Below are 11,839 nucleotides of genomic sequence, written 5' to 3' on the forward strand. Positions count from 1 at the left end.
GGAGTAGTATTTATTTGAACCAAATTTGCTCATTCTGAAGGCAGTGCTGTGAAAGCACCTTGTGGTCTCTGCTACATCGGGGCCTTGGAAGCACAAGCGCCAGCCCCAAGCAGGGCCGTATCCAGCTCTCAGCCATCTCCAGATACACGGGGATAGATAAGGTGCTGGTAGCTGTGCTTGTAAACTCACATCCATAATTAATCGGGCAGTAAATTGTACCCCTGTGTGTCGGCCGGAGCAATGGCGCGGTGATGTGATGCCCAGATTAGATACAGGAGGTTTGGGGAGCTGCACATTTAGGGATGCAAAATAGGAGGTGATGGAGCCCAGGCAGGAGCCACCCACGCTTTTTCCTTTGCTCTTTGGGGACCTTTGCTCTTTGGGACACCAGTCCCGGAAAAAGTGCGTGTGTCATCCCCGCTCTCAGCCCTCTTCTTCCTAATCTCGGGGGGAAGGAAGCAAAAGCACCTCGGCAGAGGTGCTCGGGTGTCATTGCTGCAATATCCCAGGAGGGTGGGAATCCCTCCCCGACCCTGCAGGCAAACAGCTCACCTCTGAATCATGGGCTTTCATTACCCTCCTGTACCTGGCAGATGTCACAACCGCATCCAGGCCCTTATTTTTACAAGGCATCCAAGGGCGTATGCGTGCGCTCGGAGCAGCCACGTAGGGCCCAAACCCATCACAAGACAGTTCCCAGCCAGCCCGCTTGTCCCCACAAGCTTCTTCTGCCCCCCGTCCCACCAGCTGGAAGGCAAGGGGCAGCTGGGCTTCTTGCTGGCGGGCTCTGCCCTATGGGACCCTCTGCAGAGGGGGCCCAACGAGGCTTTTGGGGACCGAAATAACCCCGCTGTGCCCCTGCGCACGGCAGCCACCAGCCCCGCTGCGTTTCTCGGGGCTCGCCGTGTGGCTCACACGCATGCCCAGCCACCGCTGAGTCACCGAGGGTCACCGGCGCGGGCTGAGCTGTTTTCTGCCACCTGCGAGGACTTTCCAGGTCCAACAGATACTTATCAAGGATGGCTCACGCCGCTGGAATCGCCGTCCTCCCGACAGCGCATCGTCACGCTGGGGTCGCCAAACCAGAAGCCTGGAGTCCCCACTCCCACGGCCGGGAGAGCACCCAGGAGCCCTGGCTCCCCTTTCCCCTCCCATCACCCCAACCATTTGACACATTTCCTGTCTCTAATTAAATGCACACCACACCTCTCGGCTTAATTTCCATGTATTTATTTCCAAGGCAGGAACAATAAATAGTCATTCTCGTTGTGAAATCCACCCCAAGGTGAGAGGAGACAGAGGGCGGCCGCGGCCGAGTCGCGGTGGCGGTGCCGGCCGCCAGCCTGGGAGGACCGGCCACCCAGCCTGGCCTCAGGTTTCATCACTTTTCTCCAGGGTTTGGGGTTTTTCGTCGTTTTGTCTCCCCAGAGCACAAAGTGCATGGTGACAGAGGTGTGGAGATGGTGCCCGCACCCCCTGCACCTATTAGGGACCCCATCCCCATCCCCATCCCTGTCCCCATCCCTGTCCCCATGTAGGGCTGCCCACGGGCTCCTCGAGGACGTGGAGCTCAGCAGAAACCATGGTCCCACACAACCTGGATGGGACCATGGCAAGGAAAGGTGGATGGCCAGGCTTGGTGGGTGCCCTACACCTTCTCCAACTCATTTCTTCACTCTCCAAGCTCTCGTTGCCTGCGCTAATTGCTCCGTCCTAGGAAGCCACCGCTTTGTGGCACTTGCTGTTTCCTAATTTGCTGCAATTACACGGAAATCCCACGCTCACCCAGCCCAGGTGGGTTCCTGTTCACTGGACCCACAGCTCCCGGCTGTTTCCAAACCCAGAGATTTCAGGGCTCCTCTGGGCTCCCTCGTGCCCAAATCCCTCAGGGTGCAGGTGACACAGCCCTGCTGTGCTTGTGGGGTCGCCAGATGGAGACCACGGGCATGGGGCATGCCACTGCATGGGCACCTGCACACCCACAGCCCTGTGCACACCCACAGTGTACACGCACATGCAACCCTGTGTACACTTGTAGCACCCCTTTGCACATTTGCAGCACCCCTTGCATGCCCACAGTACCCCTTGCACGCCTGCAGCACCCCTTGGATGCCTGCAGCACTCCTTGCACACTTGTAGGATCCCTTGCACACTTCTAGGACCCCTTGCACACTTGTAGGACCCCTTGCACACCTGCAGCACCCCTTGCACCCTCGTGCTCCACACTGGGGCTGCACAACCCAGGAGCGAGCGATGCTCACTCAGCACCACAGTCCCATCCCTCCCTGCTCCCCCTTCTCCCCCGAAAAACAAGGTCACCCCATCCTGGCTGTGTTTGTTTGTGGTTTTTTTTTTCCATTTTTCCTTTATTAATTTATACAAAAATGGTTGCAAGTGACGCAAGCTGATAACAACCCGCCACCAGCTCAGCCCCGAGCCCGGCTGCCAGCCAGGGGCAGGTGGGGAGCCTCGCGCAGGCGCAGCACCCCAAAACCTGAGCAGCGCAGGCATCGTGCCCCCGGTCCAGGAGGGTGGGAGCAGAAACTATGCCCAGGCCACCAACGGCGACATCGGGGCTGGCCCGGAGCCCCCACATCGAAGGGATTTGGGGGGGGGGAAAGGAGCAAAGTCCCTCTCGCTGCGACGCTCCGGGGCCGGGGGACCTGCAACCACGCAGCCGCCGGGACCTCATCGCGGTGCAGAGCCCGAGGCCTCGGGCGCCTTCTTGTCCCCCAATGCCCTCTACTTCCTCCGGCAGCCCTTGGCCGCGTCCCCCATCATGTCCCAGTACTCTCCGAACTCCAGTTTGGCTTCGTCAGGGTCTCCCATGCACTCGATCTTCTCATCCAGCGGTCCGACGCACTGCGGGGCGGGCAGAAAAATCATCAGGGGGGTGATGGGGATGCGGGGTCCCGCGTCCACCCGGACCCCCCTCGCTGTCCCCAGGCTCTGCCCTCACCTTGCCCAAGTGGGGCAGCTTCTGCACCACCAGCTCCCGCATCTCGTTGGGGGTCAGGTACTCCTTCTGCCCCTTCACGGCGTAGCAGTGGAACTGGTTGATGACGGTCTCGATGGCCTGCTCCACGTCGGTGAGCTCCTGGCAGTCCTGCAAGGGGGGGGAGAGATGGTGAGGTACCAGATGGACACCCCCAGGATGGAGGGATGACCCCCGGGATGGAGGGGACACCCCCGGGATGGATGATGGGACACCCCTGGGATGGATGCGACACCCCCAGGCAGATGTGCCGACGCTCCCTGTAGATGTTCCACCCCCCCACGCTGATTTAATAAAGCTCCTTATCAACACAACACCCCTCCGTTCGGAAGTGGGACCCCTTGTATGGATGCTGACCCCTCTGCAGACACCTGAGACCCTCGTACAGACGCAAGACCTCTCCACGCTGCTGTGAGACCCCCTGGACAGACGCAAGACCCCCCAACACAGATGTGGGACCCCTCCTTGTAGATGCAGGACCCCTCTTTTTAGATGCAGGACCCCTCCTTCCAGATGTAAGACCCCTCCTTCCAGGCCCTGCACGCCCCCAATACCCTCACACAGCCGCCGTACCCCTCCGTACGGTCACGACACCCCTCTGTGAGGCCATGACACCCCAAAACGACCCCCCCGGCAGGTCTGTCCCCCTGTCTCTCCCTGCCCAGCCGCCCCAGCGTCTCCGGGCGCTACACCCACGGCGCGGGGGCCGCCGCCGCCGTCCGGACTGGTTCTTCCTCTCCTTTGCACAAGCGGCAGATGGAGGTGTGAGTCAGTGCCCGGGCGCACGGCGGGTTGGTGGCCGCCCTCCTCCCATCCCACGGGGGCTGCAGCCCCCCAGCCCCAGCTTTGGGGGGTTCGACCCGGCCCGACGCAGCTGCCCGACCACTCGTGCTAATTAAGCGAAGCTGGATCTGAAGGGAAACGGCGGTGATTCACCCGGCGCTGTGGTTTCCCCTCGAAACACCTTTAAACCACATCAGGCGATGGCCATTAGAGAAGAAACCGGCAATCTTCAGAGCCTCAGCCCCGCGCCCCGGCCCCAAATCCTCCGCAGGTGCAAAGCGCCCAGTGAGACCCCCCCCTGACACACGGGGTGGGTGCCTCCAGTTTGAAAGCAGAGGGAAGCAGGAGACTTTCTGACATCGGGCATCCTCGGAGAGGTTGCAAGGAGCAGGGCAGCTCAGCAGGAGCTGGAGAAAGCCGCCTGGGTTCCCCAAGCCTTCAAACCCCCGGCACCAGGTGCCCAAGCCCGGGGCAGCGTCTCCGAACCCCAAATTCATCCTAGGGGTGGCCCTCGGCCCTGCCGTACTGCTCAGAGGCACCCCATGCTCCGAGGGATGGGGGACGCATGGGGTCCCCCCCCATGCCCCACGGCTTCCCGGCCCTCCCGGTGCCGCGGCATCGCTCAAGGACCTTGCGCTTCTTGCGGCAGTTGCACTGGCCCATGCTGCTCCTTGCGGGGTCTGAGGGTCCCTCGGTGGGGCTGTCTGCTCCGACGGGGTCTTGGGGAGCTGGTGGGGGAGGGGAGAAAGTCGGGATCAGCTCTTGCTTGTTTGGGGGGGGCTCCCCTCCGTCTGCGTCGGGGCGAGGAAGGCGCCCTGGGATGCGCTGAGCTGCCGGGACATGTCCCGGAGATGGGAGCGTCCCTGCTCCAGCAGCAAGTCGTGGCAAAGCCAAGCGTGGGAGCAAAGCGGGGGCGGTGAGACCCCCAGGCACGGGGACCCCCTCCCCGTGGAGGCGGCCAGGCCACTTACCTGCTCCGAGGGCTGTCCCGGGTATGAGCGGGCTGCGGTGCACCGGGGTTTTATACCAGGGAGGTGTGAGTGGGAGCTCCCTGCGCACGGTGTGGTGCAAGGCGGCTCATTTCGGAGCCTGGCCCCGGGCCAGCGTGGGGCTGGGAAACGCCTCCTTCCCGGCCACACCGAGCGCTCCCCATCCCCATCCGGCACGGCACGGCCACGCAGCGCCGCGTGGGAACGGCCACCGGGCACCGGCTGGCTCGGGGACAGGGCACCCGTCACCCCGCCGAGGGGATGGCACCGCCACCCAGCCTTCTTGGGGGACGTGGGAGCTGAACGCCAGGGCCGGGGGCTCGGCTGGGGATGCTGAGCCTGGCGTGTGGTTTATTGAGGGGACGCATCCCCAGGTGACCCTGGAGCGGACGGATGTTGGTGTCCTGGAGGTGGCCACCACCCGCAGCTATCACGAGATGCTGGAGATGGTCTTGAGCCCCCCGCCAGCCCCAGATGCCTTCTGCCACCCATTGGGGCTGCTCTGCGTGACCCCACAGGGTTTGGGGTGGGTCCCTGCAAGCCAGACCAGCACCAGGGCACTTTGGGAACGTCCCCATCTGCTCGTGGCACGGATGGACCCAGCAGGGAGACGGGCTGCTCGCACCGGGGCCTCCCGCTAAGAACGGCAGCGATGCCCATGCTCGGGGAAACCTCTTTTATTAGCATCGTGTCACCCAAGTGTCCCCCCGTCCCCGTCACTTCTTCTTCTCCGCTTTCTCCCTCCGCATGGCCCTGGCCAGCTCGCCGATCAGCCGCCAGTACTCGTTGAACTTCAGCTCCTGGTCGTTGTTCACATCCAGCTCCCTCATCTTCTCCTCCAGGGAGGGGACGTCCTGTGGGGAGGGCAGGGGGGGCTCAGCGCTCCCACAGGGTCCCCAGTGAGCAGGGTGGGGATGGAAGAGCCAGGGCTGCCACCACCAGGGGACACCTCCATCCCTGTCCCCAAACAGGGCTCAAGTGAGGGGCATCCCCCGTGGCAAGGAGCCCCCAGCCCAGCTGAGGGTGGTGCAGAAAGGGGTAATGGGAGGGACAGACAGACAGATGGATGGACAGACAGACAGCATCCATCCTCTCCGCCCCCCCACCAGCAGAACACCTCCACCTGCAGCAGCTTGGACCCTTCCTGCACCACCCAAATTCCACTTTTACTTTTGCTTTTCCACCCTTGGCAAACCCCAGGGTACCCGGAGCAGTCGCTGAGCGCTGGGGGGCTCCGTGGGAACCACCCAGCCCCCCCAGCCCTCCCCCCCCCTCACGCTGCCCTGACCCTCACCTTCATCAGGTTGGGCAGCTGGAGCTGGACCAGCTCCTTGAACTCCTCGGCCGTCAGCGTCCCCTTCCTGCCCTCCTTCCCCGCGTAGGTGAAGAAGACGGTGACGACGGTGTCGATGGCCCGCTCCAGCTCGGTCAGCTCGCCCGTGGCCATGGCGTGCCGGGGGGAGGCTGGGGGCTGCAGAGCCAAGAAGGGGGTGGGAGGGGATGGAGCATCTCGGGAATGTGATGGCTGGAGGGGGCTGCGTGGGATAAGGGACCCCCCACCCTTCCCCAGCCCGGGGTGCAGCGAGTTTGCACAGCCTCAGCCCTGCAGAGCCGAGTCCCAGTGCAGCTGGGGGCTGCCCCGTTACGCACTAGGGATCCAGACCCCCCCTCCCAACCCCCCAGCATCACTGCGGGGAGGGCACGGCCATTTGGGGACAGCCCTGCCATCCCACAAACAGAGGCAGGCAGGGCAGCAGGACACCAGGAAGCAGTGGCACCGTGCAGGCCCCAAACACCGCCGTGGGACGGGATGGGGACAAGGCAGCGACCCCGACTTACCCCGCTCGGCTGCGGGTGGCTGCAGCCCCCCGCGGGGTTTTATACGGGGCGAGCGCAGCGCTTTGTCCCCCCCGGCCGCGGTGTAGGGTTTCCCGTTGCAGCCAGGCGCACGGACACCGCCCGGCAGCCGACGTTTTCCCGTCTTCCCGTCTCCTCCCTCCCCTCATGGGCAGCGGCCCAAACCCAGCGCTCGGCACAAACCCCGTGTCCGCACCGTGCCGTGGGGGCGCAGGATGGGACCCTGGGGTCCCACAGCACGTTCACTCCACGGGGTCTGGGGCTCAAACACCACCTGGATCATTCCAGGGGTGCAGGCCATGTCCCCTCCCCTAAATGCATCCCATTCTCTGCCCTGCCCCGGCGGGGATGGGGATGCACCGGGGACGGGAACTTTGTCCCCATCGCTGTCCCCACCGCTGTCCCCATCGTCCCCCGATGCCGCAGCTCGTCCCGGCTGCGGAGCCAGGGCTGGGCTCACCCTGCACCGAGTGAGAGTTGTGACTCAGCCACCCGCTGACATCATCCCTATTAATAGTGGGCTTTGTGAAAATTAATTAATCCAAATTAATTAGGGGGTTGGGATTGCCCGAGCGCTCCCCTTTAATCCCTGGGTATTTATAACATGGCAGCCCTGGCAGGTGTCCGCTGCGGCACGGCCGTTCCCACAGGGCCCCCGAGCTGTCCCCATGTCACAGCACTGGGGACACCGGTGGCATGGGATGGAGGGGACACGGGCGGTGTTGGGACCGTCCCCACCGGGAGCACGGCCCTAATTGCTACTGCCCCCAGTCCCTGCCTCGGCTGGGGTGCACAGCCAGGGTTGTCCCCAAAGTTGGGTGACATCGAGCGTGACGGGGAGCAAGGATAGGACAGGGACGGACCCAGGGAGCCCAGTCACCAGTCCCCATCACCAGTTTTGGGGACCAGGAGCAGGGTGCGATGCAACCGTCACCGTCCCTGACGCATTTGTTCCACCTGTCCACGGGGACAGGGTGGCTCCGGCCGGCACCGGGCAGCCCGGTCCCCACCCGCGCACCCGTCACACCAGCTCACGGGGGAGGAATTGGCTTCCTGCAGCCCCATCCGGTCCGTCCCCATCCCCGGGGTGACAGGGGGACGGGGACGGGACTTCCGCCGAGCCCCACGTCAGGGGACCGCGATGGGAAACCGCCAGGGTGAGTCAGGCTCGGAAGGGACAGGGACAGGTTTGGGGTGAGTCACCGGCCCCAAGAGCCAGGCGGGCCCGTGACTCGGCGCCCCTGGAATTCGGGGTGCCGGGATGGGGTGAGGAAGGAGCAGGCAGTGCAGCGGCCCCGTGATGGGATGGATGCGCGGGCAGGGAGCGGTGACGTGGCCTCGGGGTCCCCGGCGCTATCGGGACAAGCCGAGCGCCCCGGGGCAGGCTGTTGGTGCCTGTCGCCGTGTCCTGGTGCTGTCCCCGACCTCTCTCTGCTCTACCAGGGGTGCTCACGGTGGCTGTGGGCACTGGGGGCACTGGCCCAGCACTGGTCCACACCGTCCATCAGGACTCATCACGCTCCCCATCCATCGAGGCCACGGTAGGAAAGGCCACCACACCGCGTGCCTGGTGCCACCACAACATCCCCAACCCTGACACGGTGCACACCCAGCAGCTTCCCCCTCTTCCAAACTCTAGGGATGGAAAAGCCTCTTCCATACTCCAGCGATGGGTCGGAGAGACAAGATCAAGCCCAGCCCCGGCACCAGCAACTGGAGCAACTGGTTTAGCTGGGTCAAAGTGGAGCAGGGGAGTCGCAGAGGCTGAAACCTGTTCCAAGCTGTGTGTAAACCTCCTGGCATGTCCCTCGCTGCTCCCGGTTTGGTAAGAGCTTGTCCTGGGGAGCTGCCAGTGCGGACACGTCGGGCTGGCACCGCTGCGGTCCCCGTTCCTGGGACCAAACCCCCCCTCACTGTGATGTCCCCGCAGCAGCGGGGTTCGTGGCTCCAGGCGGTCCCACCGCTTGGGGAAACACCCGGTGATTCCTGCTCTCCGGGGAGGTTTGGGGTTTAATGAGAGTGGGGCAGAGCCTGGCCAAGCGCACAGAGCTTGGCTCATCCAGGGGTTGGAGCAAGTTGGTGGCCGTGAAATGGCCGTGAAACAGCCACCAGCTCGCTCCAAGCACCCGACCGTGCCGATGTCCGGTGTCTGCGGGGCAGGGCCCGGGTTATTTTTAAGCTCGGGACCGTCACGGAGCAGCTGGGCAGGCGGTGCAGTGCCGGGGCCGGGCATTCCCGGAAGGCTCGGCCAGATCCTGCCCGCTGCCGAGCCGTGCTGAGACGGGTACGGGGGTGCCACCGCTGCCAGCCCCTGTGTGGACACTGCCAAGTGAGTGACACTGGGGTCCCCCGCCTCTGCCCAGGACCCCCACCTCCTGCCAGGACCCTCACCCCCATCTGGCAACCCAACTTCCTTGTAGGACCCCCTTTCATCCAGACCCCCTGCCTCGATCCGAGACCCCCACCTCCATCTGGGAACCCCACTTCCATCCTGGTCCCCTATCTCCATCCAGGACCCCCAGCTCTGGAACACCCACTTCCATCTTAGAGCCCCAGCTCCTTCCAGGACCCCTCATCTCCATCCAGACCCCCTACCTCCGTCTGGGACCCAAATTCCACCCGGGATCCCCATCTCCATCCAGGACCCCTTTTGTGGCCACCCCAATAGCACCAGGTGCAGCCCCCAAAGATGCTCCAATTCACCCCAAAACCCTCCATGCCATCAGCCCCCAGGACAGGGCCATGGTGGGTCTGCCTCCCCATGGGACCAAGCCAGGGTTGGGGGGGTGGCAGCACTTTTGGGACCCCCTGGCTGCATTATTTCCCAAACACACGGGACAGGAAGTATGGAAAATGGAAACGGAGGCAGCGGGATATAATTAGCCCCGAACAAGGATTGGAATCTGGGATAAAGAGCCCGGCACCACGCGGCTCTTGCGAAAACGCTGCAGTGACAGCACCCGGCAGCCCCCCTGCTCCCTTGGGGGCACTAAGCGGGGGGATCGTCCCGGCCGGCCCCATTTGGGGGCTTGGCACCGGCCCCGCTCCTGGGGGGCCGCGTGGGGATGGGGAGGCCGCAGCGGGCACGGCCGGGCCGCGCGGATGCTGGGCCGTAACGAGAGCCGGGATTATCAGCGCGGCCGGGGAATCTGGTTTCTTTGGCCGCACCGTTGCTGAGGCAACCTCGGGCAGGGATTGTGGGGCATTTTTCATGCGACAAGAGGCCTTTCTGTGCGCGGGGAGCGGGGGGGCCCACGCCAAGTCACCCGATAGCCCCCGCTGGTCCCCCCCGCCCAGCTCCGAGGACACCGGACACCCGCGCTGTTATCGGCCACAGAGCGGGGCTTGGGGCCGGATCCGGCCTGGCACCGCGGTGCTGAAGGATGGGGGATGCCGGCAGCTCACCCCTGGGGTCAGGATCCAACCCGGGGCTGGCCCCACAGCCCACCCCTTCCCCAGCACCCCACTGCTGCTCTTCCTATAGGGCTGCAGCCAGGCCAGCTTTGGCCTCAGGGGTGCAAAAAGGGACGCCTGAGGTCTGGCACAAGGGAGATGTGGACCCCCAAGAGTAGCTCCATGCCCCGTAAGCACCGAGGGATGCTCCAGCACAGCCCTCTGGTGCGGGGTGAGCAGGCCATGGGGCGGCAGTGGGGCTGGCGGGGCGTCCCCGCATCCCGGCCCCCATGAAGGCAGCGCGGGGCGTCCCGGCGGTGCCAGCCCGGCTGTCCAGCCCCGGTATCGGATCCTCCCGGAGGGAGGGGGCTTGGAGCTTATTTAACGTCTCCAGCTGGCCCAGCCCGGCACACTTGGCGCAGCGGGGAGCTCAGGTGAGTGCGGGGCTGGGGACGGAGTGTGGGCACCCACCGGGGTTTGACCCTATAAAGGGGGCACGCAGGCAGGGTCCCCTCCTGCAGAAGCACCCCAATAAAGCCTAGGGGGAGCACCAGGGCACCCCACAGTCCCGTAGCACCAAGATGGGGAGGGTGGGGTGGGCAATGCTCCTGGGATGGGGAAGGGGGGCACTGAAATTGGGGGCTCGCAGCGGCCGCCGTAACGCAGCAGGTGCCTCCCTGCAGCTGGAACCATGGCGTCACAGCTGGAAGGGGCCATGGAGACGCTCATCAACGTCTTCCACCACTACTCGGGCAAAGAGGGGGACAAGTACAAGCTGAGCAAGAAGGAGCTGAAGGAGCTGCTGCAGAGCGAGCTGGGCTGCTTCCTGGAGGTAGGGGCTGTGCTGGGGCACGGCAGATGGGCTCCCCTGTTCCTCTGTGCTCTGGGACACGTCCCCAGCTCTGGGGCTCACCCTTTGTCACCCCCCCCCCCCAACAGACCCAGAAGGACACGGGTGCGGTGGAGAAGATCATGCAGGACCTGGATGAGAACGGCGACGGGGAGGTGGACTTCCAGGAGTACGTGGTCCTGGTGGCCGCCCTCACCGTGGCCTGCAACACCTTCTTCTGGGAGAACGCCTGAGCCGGGTTGACCCCAGCCCCCCCCCCCCCCGCAGCAGCCAGCCGCGGCACCCCAAAACGCAGAGCCCCCCACGCCACCCTTCCTCACCCCCCCACTCCCCAGCGCACCCAGGGGATCCCGCGGGGATCCAGCTCCGCAATAAAGGCACCGACCCAGCCAGCGGCGTGTTGTCAGCTCCTTCGGGACCCCCTCCCCGGTCCCGCTGCCTGTGACCCCCCCCCGGGACAAACCCCCCAGGTTCACCCAAGGGCCCGGGGACGTCCCCAGCTGAGCCAGGCCCCAGCCCCGGACCCCCACGGGCCCAGCCCCGCCGGGTCGAGTGCCCCCAACCCGTCCGGGGCTGCGGGGTTCGGGGGCCCGGGGGCAGCCGCAGGCCGGGACTCGCTGCCCGCCGTCCGGGCGCCCGGTGGGGCCGGAGGAACCGGTTCGTTATCGCCTCGCCCAGCGGCCCCCGCCACCAAGGCAGCGCCCGGCCCGGCGCAGGGCCGCCAGCGCCATCGTCCGCCGGCGTTGGGGCCAGACCCGGAGCTGCCCGGAGGCACCGGGGAACCACCGGGGGCAAGCGGGACGCCTGCATCCCACCGGCGGCGGGGGAACGGGGGCACCGGGAGGAGGACGGGGGCATCAAGGGGAGGACGGGGGCTTCGGGGGGGGGTGGATGCCCCACGGGGACGAGGACCGGGGCCGCACGGAGCCTTGGGGACGCCCCCACCCCACCGGGGCCAGGCCCCGCCGCGCA

At 65.3% G+C, this 11,839-nt stretch overlaps 3 protein-coding genes across 4 annotated transcripts; 1 reads left to right on the top strand and 2 right to left on the bottom strand.

Annotated features, from left to right (window-relative positions):
* Nucleotides 1–2,345: 2,345 nt before the first annotated feature.
* LOC119713772 (protein S100-A14-like) lies at nt 2,346–4,814 on the bottom strand. The gene is made up of 4 exons (XM_038167798.2): nt 4,750–4,814; nt 4,409–4,506; nt 2,960–3,106; nt 2,346–2,862 (listed from the first exon to the last, which is right to left on the bottom strand). Exons 2-4 carry the CDS (start codon nt 4,439–4,441, stop codon nt 2,743–2,745), a joined length of 300 nt encoding a protein of 99 aa, XP_038023726.1. The 5' UTR covers nt 4,442–4,506; nt 4,750–4,814; the 3' UTR covers nt 2,346–2,742.
* A 614-nt stretch (nt 4,815–5,428) lies between these two features.
* On the bottom strand, nt 5,429–6,769 carry S100A13 (S100 calcium binding protein A13). Its single transcript, XM_038167799.2, has 3 exons — nt 6,607–6,769; nt 6,062–6,238; nt 5,429–5,621 (listed from the first exon to the last, which is right to left on the bottom strand). Exons 2-3 carry the CDS (start codon nt 6,212–6,214, stop codon nt 5,484–5,486), a joined length of 291 nt encoding a protein of 96 aa, XP_038023727.1. The 5' UTR covers nt 6,215–6,238; nt 6,607–6,769; the 3' UTR covers nt 5,429–5,483.
* Nucleotides 6,770–8,793: 2,024 nt separating this feature from the next.
* S100A1 (S100 calcium binding protein A1) lies at nt 8,794–11,259 on the top strand. 2 transcript variants are annotated; one of them, XM_072027992.1, is made up of 3 exons: nt 8,794–8,953; nt 10,701–10,849; nt 10,957–11,259. In XM_072027992.1, exons 2-3 carry the CDS (start codon nt 10,709–10,711, stop codon nt 11,098–11,100), a joined length of 285 nt encoding a protein of 94 aa, XP_071884093.1. In that variant the 5' UTR covers nt 8,794–8,953; nt 10,701–10,708; the 3' UTR covers nt 11,101–11,259. The 2 variants fall into 2 exon arrangements, with proteins under 2 accessions (XP_071884093.1, XP_038023729.1); XM_038167801.2 differs by lacking the exon at nt 8,794–8,953 and adding an exon at nt 10,412–10,451.
* The last annotated feature ends 580 nt before the right edge of the window (nt 11,260–11,839 follow it).

Source organism: Anas platyrhynchos, chromosome 26 (assembly GCF_047663525.1).
Source record: "Anas platyrhynchos isolate ZD024472 breed Pekin duck chromosome 26, IASCAAS_PekinDuck_T2T, whole genome shotgun sequence".
NCBI classification, from domain to species: Eukaryota; Metazoa; Chordata; class Aves; order Anseriformes; family Anatidae; genus Anas; species Anas platyrhynchos.

Bases quoted from the DNA above. Each gene is read 5' to 3' on its own strand.
- LOC119713772 (XM_038167798.2), bottom strand. From the start codon at position 4,441: ATGGGCCAGTGCAACTGCCGCAAGAAGCGCAAG. The intron at 3,107-4,408 runs GTCCTTGAGCGA...CCCCCCTTGCAG, and splicing joins ACTGCCGCAAGAAGCGCAAG to GACTGCCAGGAGCTCACCGA. The intron at 2,863-2,959 runs GTGAGGGCAGAG...CCCGCCCCGCAG, and splicing joins AGCTGCCCCACTTGGGCAAG to TGCGTCGGACCGCTGGATGA.
- S100A13 (XM_038167799.2), bottom strand. From the start codon at position 6,214: ATGGCCACGGGCGAGCTGACCGAGCTGGAGCGGGCCATCGACACCGTC. The intron at 5,622-6,061 runs GTGAGGGTCAGG...CCCTCCCCACAG, and splicing joins AGCTGCCCAACCTGATGAAG to GACGTCCCCTCCCTGGAGGA.
- S100A1 (XM_072027992.1), top strand. From the start codon at position 10,709: ATGGCGTCACAGCTGGAAGGGGCCATGGAGACGCTCATCAACGTCTTC. The intron at 10,850-10,956 runs GTAGGGGCTGTG...CCCCCCCAACAG, and splicing joins AGCTGGGCTGCTTCCTGGAG to ACCCAGAAGGACACGGGTGC.